The 23,006-nt window shown below is 38.8% G+C and overlaps 1 protein-coding gene across 1 annotated transcript; it reads right to left on the bottom strand.

Moving 5' to 3' along the window:
• Positions 1 to 12,788: 12,788 nt before the first annotated feature.
• On the bottom strand, positions 12,789 to 13,565 carry LOC122279676 (senescence associated gene 20). The gene has a single exon (XM_043090449.1). It carries the CDS (start codon positions 13,379 to 13,381, stop codon positions 12,944 to 12,946), a length of 438 nt encoding a protein of 145 aa, XP_042946383.1. The 5' UTR covers positions 13,382 to 13,565; the 3' UTR covers positions 12,789 to 12,943.
• Between the last annotated feature and the right edge of the window lie 9,441 nt (positions 13,566 to 23,006).

Below are 23,006 nucleotides of genomic sequence, written 5' to 3'. Positions count from 1 at the left end.
GATGGGAAGTAATGGTAATGATATTTCTTTTGCTAATAAACATCGTCTTCTGAAAGACATTTTGTGAGCTATTCGAATGGACTAAGCTAGACTACATCTTCGTACAGGTTTGCCTTCGTTTATTTTGTTTTATCTTTACTTTAGCTAGATTGTTTGATTTTTATGCAAGTATTTTTTCGGTTTTCTTACCTTGTAGTTCATATAGGTAGGTCAAAGCTTTGTGTAATGTTTAGAATGATATTAATATTGTTTTCATACCTAAGTTTGGATTTTATGACTATAAGTGTGACGCCCCCAAATCCCCACGCCCGAACACAGGGAAATCAAGACGTCCGGATGGTGACAACCCGGGTCACCATCCTATCGACGGGTGCCGAGTGTGTGCAAAGGCAACAAATGTGCACGAAAGAACACGCAGCGGATAACGAAAGTCATAACTAAGTACCAGAATTTTTCTTAACGTAATACAAGTTGTTTAAAACGTACATAGATAAAATATTACAAAACACAAATACAGTTTTAAAACCATAAAGAAAAGCATAACATCAGCAACCCGGCGGAGCCGCATCCTCGGGCTCAGCCTCCTCCTCCTCATCCTCATCTCCTGCACCAAAAGCTACGGAACCAAAAATGGTACCGCAGGTAAGTAAAACCCAAACACTACCAGATAACAACACATATAGAACTCAAACAATATGCATGAACCATGCCCAATGCACAAAACCCAAAGACACAGTTTTCCACACACGCCAAAATCACATATTTTATCCGTATGCACCATGACCTCCCCTAGGGGTCATCCGCACACCCTGGCTCCAGTGCCACACCGCAGAGTACCACCACGCATGTGACACCTAACGAGTGATGCCCAGTTCCGTGCCCCGCACGTTCGTAGCCAAGCATCCTCTAGCCCTCACCAGCGAAGGGCCACGGAGTCGGTGCGTAGAGCGATGCTCGGTTCCGCGCCCGGCGCGTTCGTAGCCAAGCAACCCCTAGCCCCCGCTCCCGTCGTCTAGCGACAACTCAGGGGACATCACTCAGTTTATTCCGCTCCCGAGTGACCAGAGGAGCTCCACCGGGATAATAACCCATCCCGGCTTGGGCTCGTGATACCCACGCACCCGTAAAAACCACTCACGCCAATACACAGGCTTTTCACACAAATCCACAAACACACGTGCATGCACCATGTAATGCCATAACAATGCATAATAAAATAATCCAACAATCATAAATCAAATAAACAGGCAACTCCGACCTCCATCCATCCGACCCCCGAAACTCCTCGGACTCAGTCCGGAATCAACAACCAACAACAATAAATAATTGAATGAGCAATATATATTAAAATCTGAAAATAGGGTTTGGAAAATACTTATAGCGCTATACGGTAATTTTAGAAAACAAGCGGTGTTGCAAACGGCGGAAAAACAGCAACGTCACAGTGAAAATTCACTGTGGCCGTGGGTTTGAAAAACCCACTTTTGAACGGGGACAAACTAGGACACGAGATTGATAGGGGGTGGTCAAGGGATGGTTGTGAAGCTATTGGAAGTGATGAACGGCCGTGGGTGGCGGCGGAATCGCCGGAAAATGGCCAAAAAACCCAAATCGGAAACTAAGCTCGTAGGGGCTGTTCCGGTGGTCGTTGAAGGCCGGTAATGGGTGGGTTAGGACGGCAAGGAGTCGGTGATGAAGTGGTGAAGAAGTGGTGGCCGGAGGTGGAGCGACGACGGCGGATCGGAGCAAAATCCGTGCGCCCTTCTTGGAGCTTTTCCGGCCAAACGGCCGGCCGGTTGGGGGTGGGCTTTGGAGGGGTGGTGCACCGGAGGGAGGGGAAGAGAATGGGACCGGTGGGGGGCCAAACGGTGGCCGGACGGCGGCGGTCTGGGCTGTTGAAGGGACGCCCGGCGTGAGGGAGAGGGAGGAGAGAGAGAGCTCGGGGGGGGGGGGTTCGGACGCGGGGGAGAGAAAGAAAAAAAAGAAAAAGAAGAAAAAGAAAAAAAAAGAAAGGAAAAAGAAAAGAAGGAAAAAAGAAAAAAGGAAAAAAGAGAAAAAGGAAAAAGATGTGAAAAGAAATGAGGTCCAGTCCTCACTCCGGGAAAACGAAGCAAACCGCCGAAAAAGATTAAAAACCACAAAAACAATTAAAAGAAATAAAACACAACATCAATTAAATTAAAAACCAATTTTAAAACGCAAATAAATTAAAATAAATAACTAATATATTAATTAAAATAAAAACAATTATTTCAGCGAAAATACGCTCAAAAGCGGGTCATCACATCCTCCCCTCCTTAAAAACAATTTCGTCCTCGAAATTGCAAATCAACCACCAACTTAAAGCAAGCCACATAAACGCTCATAAACCAACTGAGATCAAGATTAAAACACATACCTTCCCTATTCGAACAAATACGGGTACTGCTCCCTCATGTCCGCTGCTCGCTCCCAAGAGAAGTCTTGAGCTAACGGATCTCCCCAAGCCACTTTAACCAAAGGTATTGTCTTGGACCTCAACTGTTGCTCCTTCCAATCCATGATCTGCGACGGAACAACTTCATAAGTGAGATCCGGTTGCAACTGAATACCTGCTGGGTCGACGAAGCGAGGCTCTTGCTGTCCAAAGCTCTTCTTCAGGGATGATACGTGGAAGACATCATGAACATCCCCAAAAAAATCTGGCAAAGCAACTCTATAGGCGACGGACCCTACTCTCTCCAGAATCTGAAAAGGGCCGACGTACCTCGAATCTAGTTTCCTCTTCTTACCAAAACGCTTAACACCTCTCATGGGAGAGACTTTAAGGTAAACCCAATCACCAACTTCAAAGGACAACTCTCTCCTCCGGGTGTCAGCGTAGCTTTTCTGGCGACTCTGAGCTGCCACCATTTTGTCTCTGATGATCCGGACTTGGCTTTGCATTTCTTGAATTATTTCGGGTCCAATTACCCTATTCTCCCCAACTTCATTCCAACACAAGGGCGACCTACACTTTCTCCCATAAAGAGCTTCATAGGGAGCCATCTGAATGGTCGCATGGAAGCTGTTATTGTAGGCAAACCCGATGAGTGGCAAATGATTTTCCCAACTCCCTTGGAATTTCAGGACACATGCTCGCAACATGTCTTCCAGGGTCTGAATGGTGCGCTCTGACTGGCCGTCTGTCTGCGGGTGATAAGCAGTACTGAACTTCAACTTAGTACCCAAAGCTGCCTGCAAACTCTTCCAGAACTGCGATGTGAACCTCGGGTCTCGATCTGACACTATACTCTTTGGTATGCCGTGTAGCCGCACTATCTCCTTGACATACAAACGGGTCAACTTACCCAAAGAGTCGGTGTTATTAACAGGCAGAAAATGAGCGCTCTTCGTTAACCGGTCTACAATCACCCAAATAGAATTCTTCCCACTAGGTGTTCTCGGCAAACCCACTACGAAGTCCATCGTGATGTCATCCCATTTCCACTCAGGAATAGGGAGGGGTTGGGGCATACCTGCAGGTCTCTGATGTTCGGCCTTTACCTGACGGCACGTGTGGCGTTTCTCCACATATAAGGCAACGTCTTTCTTCATTCCATCCCACCAGTAATTTTTCTTCAAGTCTCGATACATCTTTGTACTGCCGGGATGAACTGAATACGGGGCCGCATGAGCTTCCGCCATGATCCGTTCTTTGAAATCTGAGTCCTTCGGGACCACTCTGCGATCTCGAAACCGAAGTATCCCATCACTATCCAGGCTATAGTGCAACGGCCCTCGAGATTTTCGGACTCTTTTCCTGATGTTCAGCAGCTTCGGATCCTTTCTTTGGAGAGCTTTCAATTCTTCAAAATCAGTTACCCGAATATCAAGAACTGAAGACAAAATCTCTACTTGCTGCGAACTCTCTATAAGGAGCCTTCTCATCCCATAAAGCAACGACTCCAATTCTGACGGCTCGGCTTCATCTTCCAAGTGTGACTTCCGGCTCAAAGCATCAGCAACTATATTCGCCTTCCCCGGATGGTACTTGATCTCACACTGATAGTCACTGATTAGCTCCAGCCATCGCCTCTGCCTCATATTCAGATTTTTCTGGAAAAACAGATGCTTCAAACTCTTGTGATCAGTAAATACCTCGCAAGCTTCCCCATACAAGAAGTGCCGCCAGATCTTAAGGGCAAAAACAATCGCAGCCAATTCTAGATCGTGCGTCGGATAATTCTTCTCATGGTCCTTTAGCTGACGAGATGCATAGGCTACAACCCGTCCTTCCTGCATAAGGACACAACCCAAACCAAACTTAGACGCATCACTGAAGACTACGAATGGCTTATGCGGTTCTGGGAGTGCTAACACTGGTGCCGTTGTCAACCTGTTCTTCAATTCCTGGAAGCTTCTCTCACATTTCTCTGACCAAACAAATTCTGTATTCTTCCGAGTCAAAGCTGTGAGAGGTCCGGATAGGTGAGCAAAACCCTCTACAAATCTTCGGTAATAACCGGCGAGCCCCAAGAAACTCCTGACCTCGCGCACTGTTGTCGGGCGCTGCCATGACAATATGGCTTCTACCTTACTAGGATCAACTGCCACTCCGCCTCGGGAAATTACATGTCCAAGAAATTTAACTTCTTCCAACCAGAACTCACACTTGCTGAGCTTGGCGTATAGCTGGTGTTCTCTCAATCTTTCTAGTACCAGACTAAGATGATACACATGCTCTTCAACATCTCGGGAATAAATCAGTATATCATCAATAAATACTACCACAAAGGAATCCAGATAAGGTCGGAACACTCGATTCATCAAATCCATGAACGCTACAGGGGCATTAGCTAACCCAAACGGCATCACCTTAAATTCATAATGCCCATACCTCGACCTGAAAGCAGTTTTAGGCACATCTTGATCTCTGATTCTCAGCTGGTAGTATCCCGACCTCAGATCAATCTTAGAGAACACGGCTGCTCCTTGAAGCTGGTCAAACAAATCATCAATCCGCGGGAGAGGGTATTTATTTTTGATGGTCACCTTGTTCAATTCCCGATAGTCAATGCACATACGGAGGGTTCCATCTTTCTTCTTAACAAATAAAACTGGTGCACCCCACGGCGACGTACTAGGCTGAATAAATCCCTTCTCTACCAGTTCTTGCAACTGAGTCTTCAACTCTTTCAATTCAGCCGGTGCCATGCGATAAGGAGTTTTATGCACAGGAGCCGCTCCAGGTTCCAAGTCTATAACAAACTCCATCTCCCGAACAGGGGGTAGTCCGGGCAAGTCATCCACAAACACATCGGGGAATTCTTCCACAACTGGAATGTCTGCCAAAGACTTCTTCTCAGACGGCGTGGACACCATCTGCACCAAGAATGCATCCACTCCCCATGCAATCTCTCGTTTTGCCTGAATCGCCGATATAATCATTGGCTTTTCTTTTAATCTACTCCCTGCAAATTCCAGACAATCACCATCTGGAAGCTGAAAGCTAATTATCCGACTTCTGCAATTAATACTCGCAGAATATCGGTATAGCCAATCCATCCCGAGGATGATATCGAAGCCCAACAGCTTGAACACCACCAAATCCGCATCCAAGAATCTTCCCTCAAAATTTAACGGGCATCCCAAAGAAACCTTGGAACACCACACCATCTCACCATCGGGTAGAGCCACTACCATAGCCTTCGGCAACGGTTCCGTGACCAAGTTACACACCCGAGCAAACATGGAAGACACAAATGATCGTGAAGCACCGGAATCAAACAAAGTACAAGCATAAAACTCATATAAACGGACTCTTCCTGAACCAAACACACAACCCATGAAATCCAAAAAAAAACAACGAAGAAACCGAATACACCAAAAATTAAATCCAACTTAAAAATTAAATTAATCCATACCTGTGATTACTCCAGCATCATGGGTCGCTGGTGCCTCATCATCCATCTCTCCGGTTGTGACAGCATAAACCCGGGCTTGCACTGCTTGTCTCGAGTTGGTTCTTCCACCGTGTCTACCTCCACGGCTTTCTTGAACTCTGACGGAGCAATCCCGAGCGATATGTCCCACTTGGCCGCACCGGTAACACTGGGGTCCGCTACTCATCCGACACTCGCCCTCATGAGCTCTATTACAAGCTCCACAAATAGGTACCCGTCCTCCCATACGAACACCTGAGGACGTAGGAGGTCGAGTTCCGGTCCGCTGAACAAACTTCTAGGGCGAACCCGAGCTGCTTCCTTCACCAGAAAAACTCCGCCTCTTATGCCCTGGAAGGGAACCCACACTCAGATTATTTTCCCGCTCCACAAGGGTAGCCACATCCACTAATTCCTGAAAAGTGGATATCCGATGGCTGACCACCATACGGCATATGTCATGACGCAGCCCCTCCTGGAAACGATCTGCTCGCATCTCCTCAGTGGCGACAAGGTGAGGAGCAAACCGCTCAAGTTCTATGAACCTCCGGGCGTACAGCTCCACTGTCACGCCCCCTTGGACCAGATTGGAGAACTCTCTTGCCTTTTGCTTCCTTACCGATGCAGGAAAGAAGCGGTCATTGAACTCCTTCTTGAAACGCTGCCAGGTCACCGCAGCGAAAGATCCCAGTTCAGATTCCAACAGCACCCTCTTGGTATCCCACCAATCAGAAGCGGTACCTTGCAAGAGATAGCTGGCGTAAAGTACTTGCTGTGCCTCAGTGCACCCACACACTTCAAAAGTCTTCTTCAGATCTTTGATCCATTTTCCAGCCTGAAGTGAATCCTCATTTCCCGTGAAGTGTGGAGTCCTATGCGCCAAGAAGCGCTCATAGGTGCATCCGGCTTGCACCATGCTACTGGACCCTCCTGGATACATCCAAGGCCCTCCCTGATATGACCAGGGACCTCCTGGTTGTGGCCAGTACCCTCCTTGTTGCGGACAAGGCTCTCCTGACGGTGGATAAAGCCCTCCTAATGGTGGCCAAGGACCCCCTTGTGGTGGCCAAGGTCCTTGTGGTGGCCAAGGCCCTGCCTGTTGAGACCTCGCACTCTGTTGCATAAACTCCGTCATCTGCCGAATTGCTTCGGCTATGGAGTCATCCCTAGAGGTATTGTCCCGCGGCTCCTGAGTATTTTTCCTTGGTCTCCCTGGTCTCCCCATTTTCCTGTCACAACACCACTCTTGACCCTCCTTTAAGAAAACAAATAAAACCATCACAAAACCAACAAAAACAAAAACCAACACTACACAGCAAGAAACAAAAGAAACCAGCTTGCAAAAACATAACCAAATAAATACAAACAAACAAACAAGCTCAAACAATTAAAACAAACAAAACAACTGTACTTAACATAATTTTTTTTTTTTTTAAACACAACTTTAAAAAGCATTCTGGTACTGCCTACGGGACATGTGGTTTTACCCAGAGCCAAACCGCTCTGATACCACCTGTGACGCCCCCAAATCCCCACGCCCGAACACGGGGAAATCGAGACGTCCGGATGGTGACAACCCGGGTCACCATCCTATCGACGGGTGCCGAGTGTGTGCAAAGGCAACAAATGTGCACGAAAGAACACGCAGCGGATAACGAAATTCATAACTAAGTACCAGAATTTTTCTTAACGTAATACAAGCTGTTTAAAACGTACATAGATAAAATATTACAAAACACAAATACAGTTTTAAAACCATAAAGAAAAGCATAACATCAGCAACCCGGCGGAGCCGCATCCTCGGGCTCAGCCTCCTCCTCCTCATCCTCATCTCCTGCACCAAAAGCTACGGAACCAAAAATGGTACCGCAGGTAAGTAAAACCCAAACACTACTAGATAATAACACATATAGAACTCAAACAATATGCGTGAACCATGCCCAATGCACAAAACCCAAAGACACAGTTTTCCACACACGCCAAAATCACATATTTTATCCGTATACACCATGACCTCCCTTAGGGGTCATCCGCACACCCTGGCTCCAGTGCCACACCGCAGAGTACCACCACGCATGTGACACCTAACGAGCGATGCCCAGTTCCGTGCCCCGCACGTTCGTAGCCAAGCATCCTCTAGCCCTCACCAGCGAAGGGCCACGGAGTCGGTGCGTAGAGCGATGCTCGGTTCCGCGCCCGGCGCGTTCGTAGCCAAGCAACCCCTAGCCCCCGCTCCCGTCGTCTAGCGACAACTCAGGGGACATCACTCAGTTTATTCCGCTCCCGAGTGACCAGAGGAGCTCCACCGGGATAATAACCCATCCCGGCTTGGGCTCGTGATACCCACGCACCCGTAAAAACCACTCACGCCAATACACAGGCTTTTCACACAAATCCACAAACACACGTGCATGCACCATGTAATGCCATAACAATGCATAATAAAATAATCCAACAATCATAAATCAAATAAACAGGCAACTCCGACCTCCATCCATCCGACCCCCGAAACTCCTCGGACTCAGTCCGGAATCAACAACCAATAACAATAAATAATTGAATGAGCAATATATATTAAAATCTGAAAATAGGGTTTGGAAAATACTTACAGCACTATACGGTAATTTTAGAAAATAAGCGGCGTTGCAAACGGCGGAAAAACAGCAACGTCACAGTGAAAATTCACTGTGGCCGTGGGTTTGAAAAACCCACTTTTGAACGGGGACAAACTAGGACACGAGATTGATAGGGGGTGGTCAAGGGATGGTTGTGAAGCTATTGGAAGTGATGAACGGCCGTGGGTGGCGGCGGAATCGCCGGAAAATGGCCAAAAAACCCAAATCGGAAACTAAGCTCGTAGGGGCTGTTCCGGTGGTCGTTGAAGGCCAGAAATGGGTGGGTTAGGACGGCAAGGAGTCGGTGATGAAGTGGTGAGGAAGTGGTGAGGAAGTGGTGGCCGGAGGTGGAGCGACAGCGGCGGATCGGAGCAAAATCCGTGCACCCTTCTTGGAGCTTTTCCGGCCAAACGGCCGGCCGGTTGGGGGTGGGCTTTGGAGGGGTGGTACACCGGAGAGAGGGGAAGAGAATGGGACCGGTGGGGGGCCAAACGGTGGCCGGACGGCGGCGGTCTGGGCTGTTGAAGGGACGCCCGGCGTGAGGGAGAGGGAGGAGAGAGAGAGAGCTCGGGGGGGGGGGGGTTGGGACGCGGGGGAGAGAAAGAAAAAAAAGAAAAAGAAGAAAAAGAAAAAAAAAAGAAAGGAAAAAGTAAAGAAGGAAAAAAGAAAAAAGGAAAAAAGAGAAAAAGGAAAAAGATGTGAAAAGAAATGAGGTTCAGTCCTCACTCTGGGAAAACGAAGCAAACCGCCGAAAAAGATTAAAAACCACAAAAACAACTAAAAGAAATAAAACACAACATCAATTAAATTAAAAACCAATTTTAAAACGCAAATAAATTAAAATAAATAACTAATATATTAATTAAAATAAAAACAATTATTTCAGCGAAAATATGCTCAAAAGCGGGTCATCACAATAAGTAACCTCCAGGTGTTTTAGTTGTAACTACGATATTCCTTTACAATAAGTGAAGACTATCGATAAAATTGAGATACCATCATTTTCTTTAAAAAAAAGGTTTGTAAATTTATCCTTTAAAATGTTTTGTTGACAAATTAGCATTTCTCCATGACATGCAGTATAGTCCAACATGATCATCATGTGAATTTTGCCTAATTAACAGAGCTGGAACCATTTTCGTCAAATTGTATGTGGAATTATCATTTGAAAGTGGTCAGTGTACATTAATTTAGCTTGTGTCGTGTGGTTTATTAATCTCATGTTGTTGTTTGTGCTAATTAACGCCGGACAGAATAGCGATTATTTTGCCGGCTAGTTTTAACACAGGGAAGAACATAAGATAATCGCCCAAAAACACAGAAAAACATCTCTAATGTTCAATTCAAAATTATCAAATCAAAGAATGTCAAAAATTAGCCCACAAGCAGGGATGTATAGCTGAAAATTGTCCTATTCATAATTTTTCAATAAATAGCAAAATCTCAATAATCATGCGAAAATTAAATAAATAATAAAAGAAATAATCTGGCAAAAATCTTGCCCAAATCAGATTTAGAATTACTTTCTAAGTGATAAATAAAATATTATCATAAAAGTAAAAAAATAACTAAAAATTGAGATTCGGAAAGGAAAATAGTAGATTTTGACTTTGAAAAAGATGCACACTGAGCAAAGCTGGGTGGCCACGATATGCTCGCCGAAAAGAACTTTCCGAATTGGAATTATATTTACAATTCTGATATCCAAGCCAAAATTATGGTCAAAATACCGAAACGTACCCAAAAGTACTATTCTAATTAAGAAAAGATCAAGATTACTTGTCATTTTTGCACTGATTTACCAACTCAAGATATCTCAATGCCATCAACGTGTCATCTGATAACTCAACATCATCTAACTCAAATCCTTCTACATCACTAATTAATTTCCGAGTACTATTATTTGGAGCCCGACTATAATAGCAAGCATGAAGCTGCCATGCATTTGCAATTTTTCTGCAACACACTGACCCCTTAAGAATTGTACGGCTTTTTAGCTAGCTGTTAGTTAATCTGAAGATTAGTTAGAGTAAATGAACAGAGCATTAAATCTAGGGGTTGCAATATATTACACGACCCGTTAACCCAACACGAACACGACACGATAATAGCGGGTTAGGGTTTAGTCTTAACGGGTTCGGGTCAAAACGGGTTGACTCATTAAGACACGATTGCTTAACGGGTTGATAACGAGTCAACCCGTTATGACACGATATAACCAGTTATGACACGTTAAGAAAGTTAAAAGTTACAATTATACCCTTATACTTATAAGTAAATATGTTAGAATTTTAATATCGATATTTTTATTGTTTGGATTGTAATTTTAGACTTGTATTTAGCTTTATAATTTTTATAAATATTGTGATTTTTAAATTTATATAAAATTATACTAAATTTAATTAGGTCAAATTGGTTAATTTCGGACCTTTTTAACCTCTTTAAATAACAGAAAATCTACAAAGCAGCCTCACACTTTTTCACACCATTGAAAAATGTGAATTTACTATTTTATCATCTTCTATTTTACACTGGTGTGTTGGGTGTGAGGCTGCAATGTAGCAGTGCTCTTTAAATAAATAGTTTGAAACGGGTCGTATTGTGTCATGTTAACTTATTTTGTAATATTCACTAATGGGTCAAAACAGGTTAACACAACACGACCCGTTATGTTAACGGGTCGTATTAGGGTTTGAGATTTTGACACGATAAGTTTAACGGATCGGGTTAGGCTTGAGCTATATGGTATAATATACATACTTTAACACAACACGAACATAATCCGTTAACACGATTTGACACCCCTAATTAAATCTCAGGTTGTACGTGTATATATATAACGTCTATACATACATATATAGACCCCATCAAGCTGTGTACGTAGCGATTCAAAGTGTACGTGAGAAATAATACAGTTTTTTCTGCATTTCAGTAATGTCATGATCTCTTATCATGTTTTAGAACTAGCTAGCATTCCTAGAGACGAAATGGTTTTTCCTGAACAAATTCTAGCACCTTTTCTAATTAGTATCCTGGCAACCTGCATAGGCGGACCGACTTCTGAGCAGAACCCTGGCCACCATAATCTCATGCGCATATATAAATATATATATATATATATATATCTTTATATATATAAAGTGGCTATCTAACGGAATTTTATTGGTTTAACGGTTTTTGTTGTTTTACCGTTAAAATTAACGCCGTTAGTTACATGAATAAATTAAAGTGGCTCTCTCTTCTTAAAAGTTCTTAATTTTTTAATCTCTTTCTCCCCAATCACTTATGAATAAATTCATAATTATTAAAATTCATGCAGCATGCATGATCCTGTAACCTATGCATTGATGATCATTTATTTATGAGGTATATTAGATATCTATATATATATATATATATTCTATTATATATATCTATATAAATTATATAAATATATATTCTATATTCTATTATATATATATGATCTTTTATATAAATTATAATTTATATATCAATTTATTTATGTGATTTAAAATTTTTATTCATTCCTTATATAAACAAAGAGAAATGTAAAATAATTAAGTTTAAATATATTTACCAACTACATTTACGAATACAATTATCCTAATAAAATATTATTTATTTATCAATTTAAATTCATTATGAAACATTAAAATCAAATAATAATATCTTATAAAAACCTTAGTATTTTATTTCTTTATAAAAATTATGTTACTTTTTAAAAATAATTGCTTTATTAAATTAAGAAAACGTGCTATGCACGTTCCTTTACTGTTAACAGTTTATCTCCTGTGCTGCACATGTTTGTTTCAAGATTCTTTTTTTTTTTTTTTTTATAAATTCTAAATGCTTTAAAACTGATTTAAGTCTATTTTACTATTTGATGTTAGAATTTATATATTTTTTTTCTAAAAATATTACATTATTATTCAAAATTTTTTCCTTAGTAAAAATAATATTTCTATACACTGGACGAACGTCCCTTGGACGTTGCCCAACTACTAGTATATAAAGAACGCCAAGATATGTATGCGTGTTACCATTGGACAGAAAAGGACATCAGATAATGGGCCTAAATCCTCCATATTTGCTGCAATAACAACCTTGCATTTGACGCCCCGGGGGGGCAGGGGAAGAAAAGAGGCCTATTAATGCCATCTTGATCATTGGAATTAACCCTTTCTTCCAAAATCCAAAATGTCCTAATTTTTATATCAAGTTACTTTTAGTATTCTATTGATCAGGTCCACCATCCACATGCAAAACACGATTGACATAATTAATTACTACAGTTCGATAAATAAAAGATCATTTGCATTTCCCTAGATGTTGACGCATGCGTATGGCAGATAGCTAGGTCCAGTACTCCATGCATAATTAAGGTCGAGGAGTCGTTTGAGTTTACGATGAACCACAAATGACTATCTAAATAGCAAGCATAAGGCCAGGAAGAGAGCGCTCGTACAGGTCCCGAGGTTGGCTCTGCCAAAGCGTACTGTCATTGATCTCGTGCCCAAACTCCCATGGCCTCATATCCTTGACGGTGAGCCAAGTGTTGAAATACTCCCTAAACTGTGTGATTAGACCATCTTTTAGACTCCATACGTGCACCCAATAAGCTTGCGCACCTTCCCAGCCCTCTACAATCACGCAATCATCACCTATGGCAGAAATGCTCCTTGGCTCGAACGTGAACTCGTTGCAGCAAGACACCCCTGTAAGCACCCTCATCATGTGTTGGCATTTTGGAGGTCCATGGAACCACCATTCAAGGTCACTTGCCAAGAGACCCGCCACTGTCTCAGTTTGACCTTGTGACAATGCCTTGTAAAGCTCCTCAACGATTGCCTTGTTGATCTGCATTTCTGGCCCTAAATTGGACTACAATATTAATGAAGATTCAACGCAATTATTGCAGGCTGCAGCTGCCATATTTTCTGACATTATAAACTAGTGCTAGATGATAAAAGTGAGATAGTGTACTGTAGGAAACTACGAGTAGGAGAGTGTTGCAATTGGCCGGCTTACTCTTCTGTGCATGCTGTATGGCAAGCTGGTCCTATTTATAGAATATCTTAGGTGAAGAATGGAGAATATTAAATGGTGGCCGCTCCTACTAATTAATTATGGTTAAAAAAGACGTTAGTGGTGGCGATCGACTGTTTCCAATCACATGGAGATCGCACGGATTGGATTTACTCCAAAGACATGTATAGATCACCATGTATTAATATATAATGCTAAAAATAATACTCCCAACAAACACTAAAATAACAAAAAAAAAACAATACTAAGCTAGCTCAATGCTCTTCTGGGGACGGACGATCGATCGACAGGGTTGGGTTTGTTAAGGAAATGGACAGATACAACATAGAAGATCATCTCCTGTCAATATTTTTATATGGAATGACTCATATACACACACACACACATTCTAAAGGAATTTCATTTTGTTTTAGCCCCATCCACTTTGAGTAGAAGCTAAAACTCACTCTTATTGCTCAGGTATTATCCTAGAAATATACTTATTCCTCTGTTCTTTGTGTATCTCGTGCTCGAAATTGACTTCTCAGTGGTTAAATATAACGTATTCTGAATCTGCTTGTCTTCAATCTTTTGACACTTTTCATGAAGGTAGAATCATCAGGTTGATCAGTTCGGCTTGATAATGAACAATTTACAATATTATTGGTGTATATATATCAGTTAATATTAATTAATTAATATATACATACCATCTTTACTACAAATTATTTTGACACTTAAAAAATGGAAAGAAAACAAGAGAAATAGTAGAGATTTATAATTAACAGTTATTTAGTGGAAAAAGCGAGGAAGAAGTTTGTCATTTTGCAGATATACATGATATTATATGGCTGCGGCTCAAAAGAGGCCAGGGTGGCTACGTTGACCGTTTGAAATGTCTGGTCTCTTTGGAAAGCAACAGATGGAGGGTAGGCACCACGTCACTTTCAACGTGCGTGTACCTTCGGAATCCCCACTGATAATATACATGCTGCCCCCCATCGAACTCGATCTACTATATGTGAAAGAGACTAAATTTGAATTTTTCTTTTTTAAAAAATCAAACAATTCTAATAATTTTAGCCTTTATTATTTTCGATCTATGACGACGAAAAAAAATTCTGCATTGATCAAAAAGAATTTGTCATTTAAGCAAGTTAATTAATTAGATATATAGATCTGTGTGTGTGTGTACGTTGATCCATCAATCAAAATCAAACAAATGAATAATTGCAACAACATTCATGAATTTTTTGGTAGACGGGCATGATCAATATCTATAATGATTCATGAATCGATGCATATATACAATTTTATTATAGACCATATAATATTATGATCAGTCCAATATTTAATTTCTCTAAACAAACACCAAGTTTGGATGCTTGGAAGTAAACCCGTTAGATGAAAGACGTGTGTCGTGCAATAGGACACAAGCGAATTAATTAAGCACTTTTTCATCCAAGCGATTCAGTTCCGAATGAGTTGTACATGACATACAAGATCACCAAGCTGGAATTCTAGTAGTTTAATGAGAGGGCTTGATTGAAAATATTTAAGATTGAAGATAGATGTGTTTGAATTCGATTCATATTCTAGGTTTCTTTTCATAATTGGTTTTTTCAATCAGTTTTTGGGCATGCTACACGTACAATAAGGGCACATCTAGTATGGAATCGAGACTAATCAATTAATCGGGCAATTCATGACGATTTTGAATCGGATATTTCTTCTTCTTCTTTTTTTATAGGAACAAAAATTTTCATTAATATATAAAAGTTCCAGACATTTGTCAAACCAAATGGCTTCAGAAATAAAGTCTATAAAACAATCTCACCAAATTGAAGTATCCTCAACATTCCAAGTAAATCGAGCAAGAATGTAAGCAACCCGATTGCCTTCTCTATACACATGCTGAAATTGGCATTCTGCATATAATCCTTGAAACTTTCTGATTTCACACACTAAGAGATCTAACAAGGCAGTAGATTCGAGTTCATTATTGAGCACTTGTACAGCCATCAAACAATCTAACTCAACCGATAATCTTTGGATTCCCCATGTTAGCATACAAATGGAAAGCTTGAAAGATAGCTAATAATTCAATAGCTTCAGCAGTGTTTGCACCAAACTCTATTTTGCTAGTTGCTAACATAACATCACCATTCACATCTCTAAGTACCAACCCCACGCCTATTATATTGATCTCACCAAAAACAGCACCATCCAAATTCAATTTCAAACAACCATTTGGTGGGGGCTTCCAGTCATAATTATAAGCTCGAGCCTTATTCTTAGGAACTTGTTTCAGGTCAATGAATGCCCTTTGAACAGAGAGAGCATAATCAATATCCTATTGAACTGCTATATTTTTCTGCTCATGAATCATTTGGTTCCTTCTCCACCAAAAACCCCAAGCAATAGAAAATAATGAGGATAGTTCATGTTCTTGACCCTCCTCTAAAACTGCAATGCTACCTACAGTATAGACAAATTCTTATCCAGATTTTTCATTAAAGGGACATATGGAAACCAACTAGAATGTATGGTTTGAATTGGATATTTCAATGTTGAAAAAGAGTATTAAAAATCATATTTGATGCAATTTAAGCATTTTATATCATGTATAAAAGAGTATAAAATATAAATTCATTGACTAATTTTAATAAAAATATGATATGAATCTAAATAGTTTCAATAAATATGTAATTTATGTATTTAACCTCAATTGTCAACATTTTTTTTGCCATATATAAGAGAAAGATAACAACCATTAAGTTATAAACATGTGGTAAATGTTATATTTTATGCACAATCATAAATTTAATATAAAATTTCCTTAAGTTTTTGTTTAGCTGAACAAGATAAATTAATAACTAAACATTTTATCTTTAATTTTTATACGGTTCTTATTGAATACAATGATAGAAAAGTTCATATATATTTAAATCTATCATATTTTTATACAAAAAGTACTTAAAAGAAAAAACTCAATTATTAGACAACTTAAAAATAAGCACAATTTGGATCGATTTAAATTAGTCTGAATCGATTAATCGAAGCAATTCAATAAAAAATTCAAAATGTTCATTAAAATCGGTTCGGTTTCTTACAAGTCTTAATCGAATCTTTTTTTGGAGCCTTGATGAAGGAGCTTCTGTACGTTTCCATGCATTTAAGAGATTGTGTACAGTTGGATCCAACCTGGACTAGTCCCTCGCTCGTGTATATGGATTTCGGACATTAATACTCGAGACCCAAGTAAAGCCCGCCCACTCGTACATTAACAGAATCATTGAGTGTACAATGAACTGAAAGCATATATATATATATATATATGGATGAGTAGTTGCGGCCACTTTCATGCATGCATGCTTCTAAGGATCGGTGCAGGATTTTTGGGTTTTCCTGTCTGGTAGAATGTGTGGAAGATCTCATAAATAAGATGAGCATTCATGGGGCATTTATCGCATCTCATTCTCAGCTTGATTTTCATCCACTAAATCCATTCCATATCATTGAGGGGAATTCTTGGTAGGAGGTGGATCATTTTCAAGCTTTGATTGGTGTGGAAACTTTTTTGACTTCAAGATTCGAGCATCGGCACATGCATTATCTCTCACATACGTAGGGCATATATTATATGGTTGTCATAATTTATTCAGAACTTCTGAAATGAAAAAGAGGAATATTGTTTTTCATTTTAGACACGTACACATGTTAAAATGGCACATATATAAAATGTAAATAGTTATTCATTTTTTTTTTATAAGAAATTCACTTCATTCATTTATCAAAAAAAAATTACATACATAACTGGATATACAGGAAAATTCTTAGATCATGAGCCAACAAATAGTTGTTTATTTAAACGGTGTAAACAAATATATAGAATTAATTACTTAATATACCATGCACATCACCAGATGTGACGGGGAAAAAATTATATATATATATATATATATATATATATATATATATATATATATTCATTTGACTCACCAGAATTTTGATTTTTCCTAATGAAACTAAGGATTGACCATTATTGAGCCGCACGGATTTAGGCTTTGCTGCGAGTGCCACTTTTCTCCACCTCATGAAATATTGGAATTAAAACCAAGGGGTAAACTTTAGCATGACCCCATGCACTTTGCTGCCAAAATTGCATGGTGTTTGTGAGAACGAGCTTCAAGAATTAGAATCTTAGGGCTGGGATCGACCTGGGAACCGAAATTGTGGCCAGAGGGTAAGGTTTTTCAAGGACGGACAGCAAGAACCTAGAAAAATCCAAATTGGAGTGAATGAATGAGTTTGGACATTCAGTCTCTTTCTATAGGAAGGATGATCTTATCAATGAGATGGGTGGGGTCAGGGAGTGATCCAATCAGTGTGTTAGGTGTTGAATGCATATAATATGCCAATCTATCTACTCGTACAAAGCCACAGAGGGTTGGGGCCATTGCCATTGGAGATGCTAGCTGGGACGATCCAAATTAAATACATTTGCGAGGATTCAAAGCCTTTGGTGGTTAGTCAAAGAAGACGAGCTCGTCACGTACCTGTGTATACTCTAGCAACCATGCATGTAGTTCCGCAGATGGCCACAAAGATGTTGACCACATATAGTTAATTAGCTCGCTAGCCCATCCCATGGTACTGTTGATCCCGCCAATATTAAACTGCACGCACGCTGGTCGGTGATGATCATGACATGCATGGGACCGAATTTAATGATGAATACCGAGTTTTCATACCTAACGAGGCTGGCTGTATCATTTGCAAGTTTAATTCATTAGGTCGCAATCATGAAATACTAATAAAATTGTTTGCATAAGCATTAATAATTTTGAATAATGTCATTTCTTGTGTTTGGATTGGAGTGTGATCAAGTATTTTGAAATTATCCAATAATTATTCAACTTATAATTACATATCGGAGTATATTTCAATATAAAATAAAAATTAAAGTGTACACGAGAGGATGAAGGAGAGAACAATTAATATTTTGCGATGTCCCATCATATCATGATATTTTGTGCATTTGATTGAGGCCAAGTTATGGCACAAGCCCCTGAATGCTTGTAAGTGATCTGCAAGGGGATCGTGGGTTCCTTCCTTAGGTAAGTTAATTGTTGGGTGAGATGAAACTCTCACTCTTGGGAATTGTGTGCATATGCCGCCTTGAGTGTCGCCCAAACCTGGTGAGAGGAGTCTAAGCCGATGACGAGACCAAGGGCCTCTTCCGAGAAGGTGACAATGATCCATTGTCGTAGCAATTTGTTATGTTTATGCCACCTGAGGTAAGCGGTGGTTGGTTTTGGTATACCAGAGCACTTGATGCTCGGTCAAGGGTGATTTCAAACTTTGAAGGAGTAGACTCTGTAGGGATGTTGAGATTAATTGAGTTCTTTATTAATAGTACTAAGTTGAGATAATAGAATGAGTTTTGTTGGACCCACCTAAGATGATTTTAGATGTATTTGGATCAAAGTTTTGAAATTTGTTCTAGTTGAGGCACTGGAATGGAATATTTCGATACCAGTACGTTTTGGTGTACCGTCTTGAGATAGACATTAAATGAGTAAATTATAGATATACATAGAAATTATATTCCAAAATAACATCTTAAAATATATATATATATATATAATGAGAAACTCATAAATTAAAAATACAAAGCTAAATAGAATTGAATAAAGTGTACAGTGTGCACATTTGATAGACATATTTAGTGGGCACCCTAACATCATGCATCTTAATGTTATATATAGAAAAAATATCAAAAACTTGCATGTAATAGAATGTAGAAGTTTGCAGGAAAGAAAAAAAAAATGCATAAATGTTAATGAGAACAAATAAAAAGCAAGAGGCATGAATCATGATTGCATTGCTTTTGGGCTAATAGGCTTTTAGCCGTTTAGGGAGGGGGGGTTTGGGAGATTTTGAACGGTAATCATGTAATGGGGGAGAAAATGGGATAGTTGGACCATACAAATACTAATTTTTCCCTATAGTTGAGTTGATTTATACAAAAATCATTAATTTAACTTTATTTATCTACTCTGTCCATTTCAGACCGAAATCTTCATTCTAGTCGAAATACTGAAATTCGGCCAGAATAGACTAAAACAAGCCGGAATGGCCAGAATTTCATCTGGAACAATGACCTACTCCATGCCGATCATTGTTCCGATATGGAAAATTCGGGTCATTCTGGCCGAAACAGAACGAACTTCAAAACTTTGATTGCAATGTTAAAATGAGTTTAGATATATTTATCAGAAGTCGAAAAAAGTTATGGGTCCTACATGTAAAAAAGTTTTGAATTGAGTGATATTTAGTAATTTAGAAGTTGTGTGTTTGGATATTACAATAGGTCTAAAATAGAACTCAACTAAAATGAGTTGAACTTATTCAAAGATCCAAATAAAGCCGTAGAGTCGTCATTTATGAGATATTCTACTAGATCTTGGCTCTCAGCCAAGGCTAGTATTTGCTCATGCCAAAGTGAGTAGTTATTGTTGTTGAGTCATAAGGTAGCAAAGTTACCCACGTTCAAAGTTATGGTGGCTATGGAGGAGGACTCTCTTCCCTCACAGTCTCTGATACTATAAAGAATTTGAGGCAAAGGTGTTTAGTAAAAATCCTAAGCAACCGTGAGTGTACTGAGAGTCTTTTAATTGACATTTATATTGAGATACAATATTACAAAGTGTATATTGTCGTTGGATACAACAGCCTATACATGGAAAGTCCTAGCCGTTACATGTGATGGGGTTTTCATTTAGATGCTTGAGTTGATCTTCTACTAGTGATTTTGTTGTAGCCGTTGCATGGGTTTCATTTGGTAATTAAGTGCATGCTCTGATTTTGTGAATTTTTCATTTGATTTTTTAATGTTGTTAATAGAAATTTCTCTAACTTTTAAGAATTCTTGAAAATAAAATTGAAATATATTTTATATTTTTTTTATTGAGTGGGTGGGTAGGATGAAATATCATTTGGATAGAATGTTTTAGATGTGCTTTTGTAATTTGTTTTATAAAAGTAACTAGCTAGAACATTTGAAAATATATATGTTTGTATCAAATTGGTTGGTGTAAAGGCAAAAATTGGTTAAGATTAGATGACTATATTGTAAGACTTATCTTACCATTATATTTGAAATTATTGGATGAATGTCAAAATAATTATTGAGTTATCTCTAGACAATGTTGAGTCTATCTAGAAGTCTTAGATATTGTTTAGATAAGTCATTGAGGTAAAAATCGAGTCCAGAAGGATCTGTATTTATCCAGAATGAAAGTTGAACAAAGATCAGTCACTGCAGAAGAGTACTATCGAAAAATGTCAGCAATTCGTCAGGGGACGTCCTCACAACAGATTCTATCCATCAGTACAATTCGTCAGGGGACATCCTCACGACAAATTCTATCCATCAGTAGAATCCTACTTCAGCTGGAACTATTCCCAAATTGTTTATTTAAGAGATCCTATTGGTTAGAATTTGCAGAGATTCAGATCTACATATTTTCTAGAACACTTTCTAGTGCATATTTTGGTGAGAAAACTCCTTAGTGAATTTTCATATTTGTGATCTCTCATTGTATGTGATCGTGCTTCAAGAGTGAAGGATCATTGATTGGATTTTAGCCACTGAGTTCTAGGAGGAAAGTCAATAGTTTGAAAATCGCCAGAAGTTCTGGCTGCTACTGCTATAGAAGACAAATGGGTCATTTGTCTGGACAAGTAAGAGAATCAAGTTACAAAAGTTTTATAATTGAGAATTATTTATAATTGATTTTTAAACAATAAGATTGACTTTCCTGATTTTAGTTTCCCCGTAGAGTTTTACCTTTAAAGAGTTATTTAAAGGGTTTTCCTTTGTAACTAATCGTTGTGTCTTGCAAGTTTGATTATTTATTTTAAGTATTTGATTCGTTATATAATCTTGATAATTTAGATCTAACCAACTTCTTCAATTGAGAAATTTCAATTGGCATCAGAGCGTGGTTCACTCATTTGAATGTAATTTGTGCCCTTGTAGATCATGTCAACGTCATTATACATTTCACTATACTTTGATGGGGAAATATATGCTTATTGGAAAGTTCATATGAGAGCTTTTCTCAATTATTTAGATAAACATGTATGACATTTGATTGAACGAGAGTGTACTAAACCCGAGATATCTATAGATGCTTAGATGAAAGATGAAATTAGCAATTGCAATTTGAATAGTAAGGAACTTAACACTATTTTTATGGCAGTATTCCCCAAAAAATTTAAAAGAATCGTTATGTGTGAGATAGCTAAAGAAGTTTGGGATATTTTGAAGGTTAGACATGAAGGCACAAGAATAGTAAAAAACTCGAAATTGCAGATGCTAACCTCAAAATTTGAAGAAATTAAAATATTGAAAAACAAAATTTTTAATGATTTTCATGCTAAACTAAATGATATTGCAAATTCCAGGTTTAATCTCGACGAGAAGGTAGAGGATTTAAGGATCGTGAGGAAGATTTTGAGATCTCTACCATAAAGATTTCTGCCTAAGGTTACTACCATTGAGAAAAGTAAAGATTTGGATACAATAAAAGTTCAAGAGCTGATTGGTTCTTTACAAACGTATGAATTCTCACTTCTTCAAATAAGAAAAGGTAAGTCCATTACTCTCGAAACAATAAAAGAGGATTAATATGATTTTTCCTGATGAAGAAAATTTTAGGAATGAGGATATAGATCTCATAGCAAGAAATTTCAGAAATTTCATATTTGATAAAAAGTCTAGTGGAAAGAAAAAAAGAGGTAAATAATTTTCTGCAAAGAAAAATTATTTTGAAAAATGGAATAAAGAAAAATATGATAATAATGATAAAATAAAGTATCATGAATGTTTTGGTTATGGTCATATAAGAATTGAATGTCCAAATTTCAAGAAAAGTAAAAGAAAAACATTGAATGTCACACTTAATGACAGTTCAGAATCTGAAATTTCAAATTCATCATCTAATGATGACAATTCTTTTGTAACTTTTTCTATTGTTGTTAATGATTTTTCTGATATTGGTCTAAAAAAAATCTGAAAGTGATGATGACGATAGTGATTCGGAGGTTGCTCTAATTGTGGCTAATTATGAGTTAAGTTTACAAGAAGCCTACAATGATCTATGTGAAAAAGTAATCAAATTAAAGAAACTCAACAAGAAACTGTACAATAGATTTACTGTTGTGGAGAATGATAAAAACAATCTTTTTGAGGTATTAAAAATTTCTTTTGTTGAAGTATCAATATTAAAATGTCAAAAGGCTGCACTAAAAAAAGAATTGGAAAAGTTAAAGAAGTGCAAACAAAAAATAGCAACACAAAAATTAGAAGAGATGTTGAGTTTTCAAAAATTTAGTTGTGATCTTACAGGTTTGGAGTATATGACCTCCCAAGGTATAAAACTTAAAGGCTCAT

The sequence above is a fragment of the Carya illinoinensis genome, chromosome 10 (assembly GCF_018687715.1).
Source record: "Carya illinoinensis cultivar Pawnee chromosome 10, C.illinoinensisPawnee_v1, whole genome shotgun sequence".
Classification (NCBI taxonomy): domain Eukaryota; kingdom Viridiplantae; phylum Streptophyta; class Magnoliopsida; order Fagales; family Juglandaceae; genus Carya; species Carya illinoinensis.
Note: the sequence above shows the minus strand (reverse complement) of the source record. Positions and strands in the feature narration are given on the sequence as shown.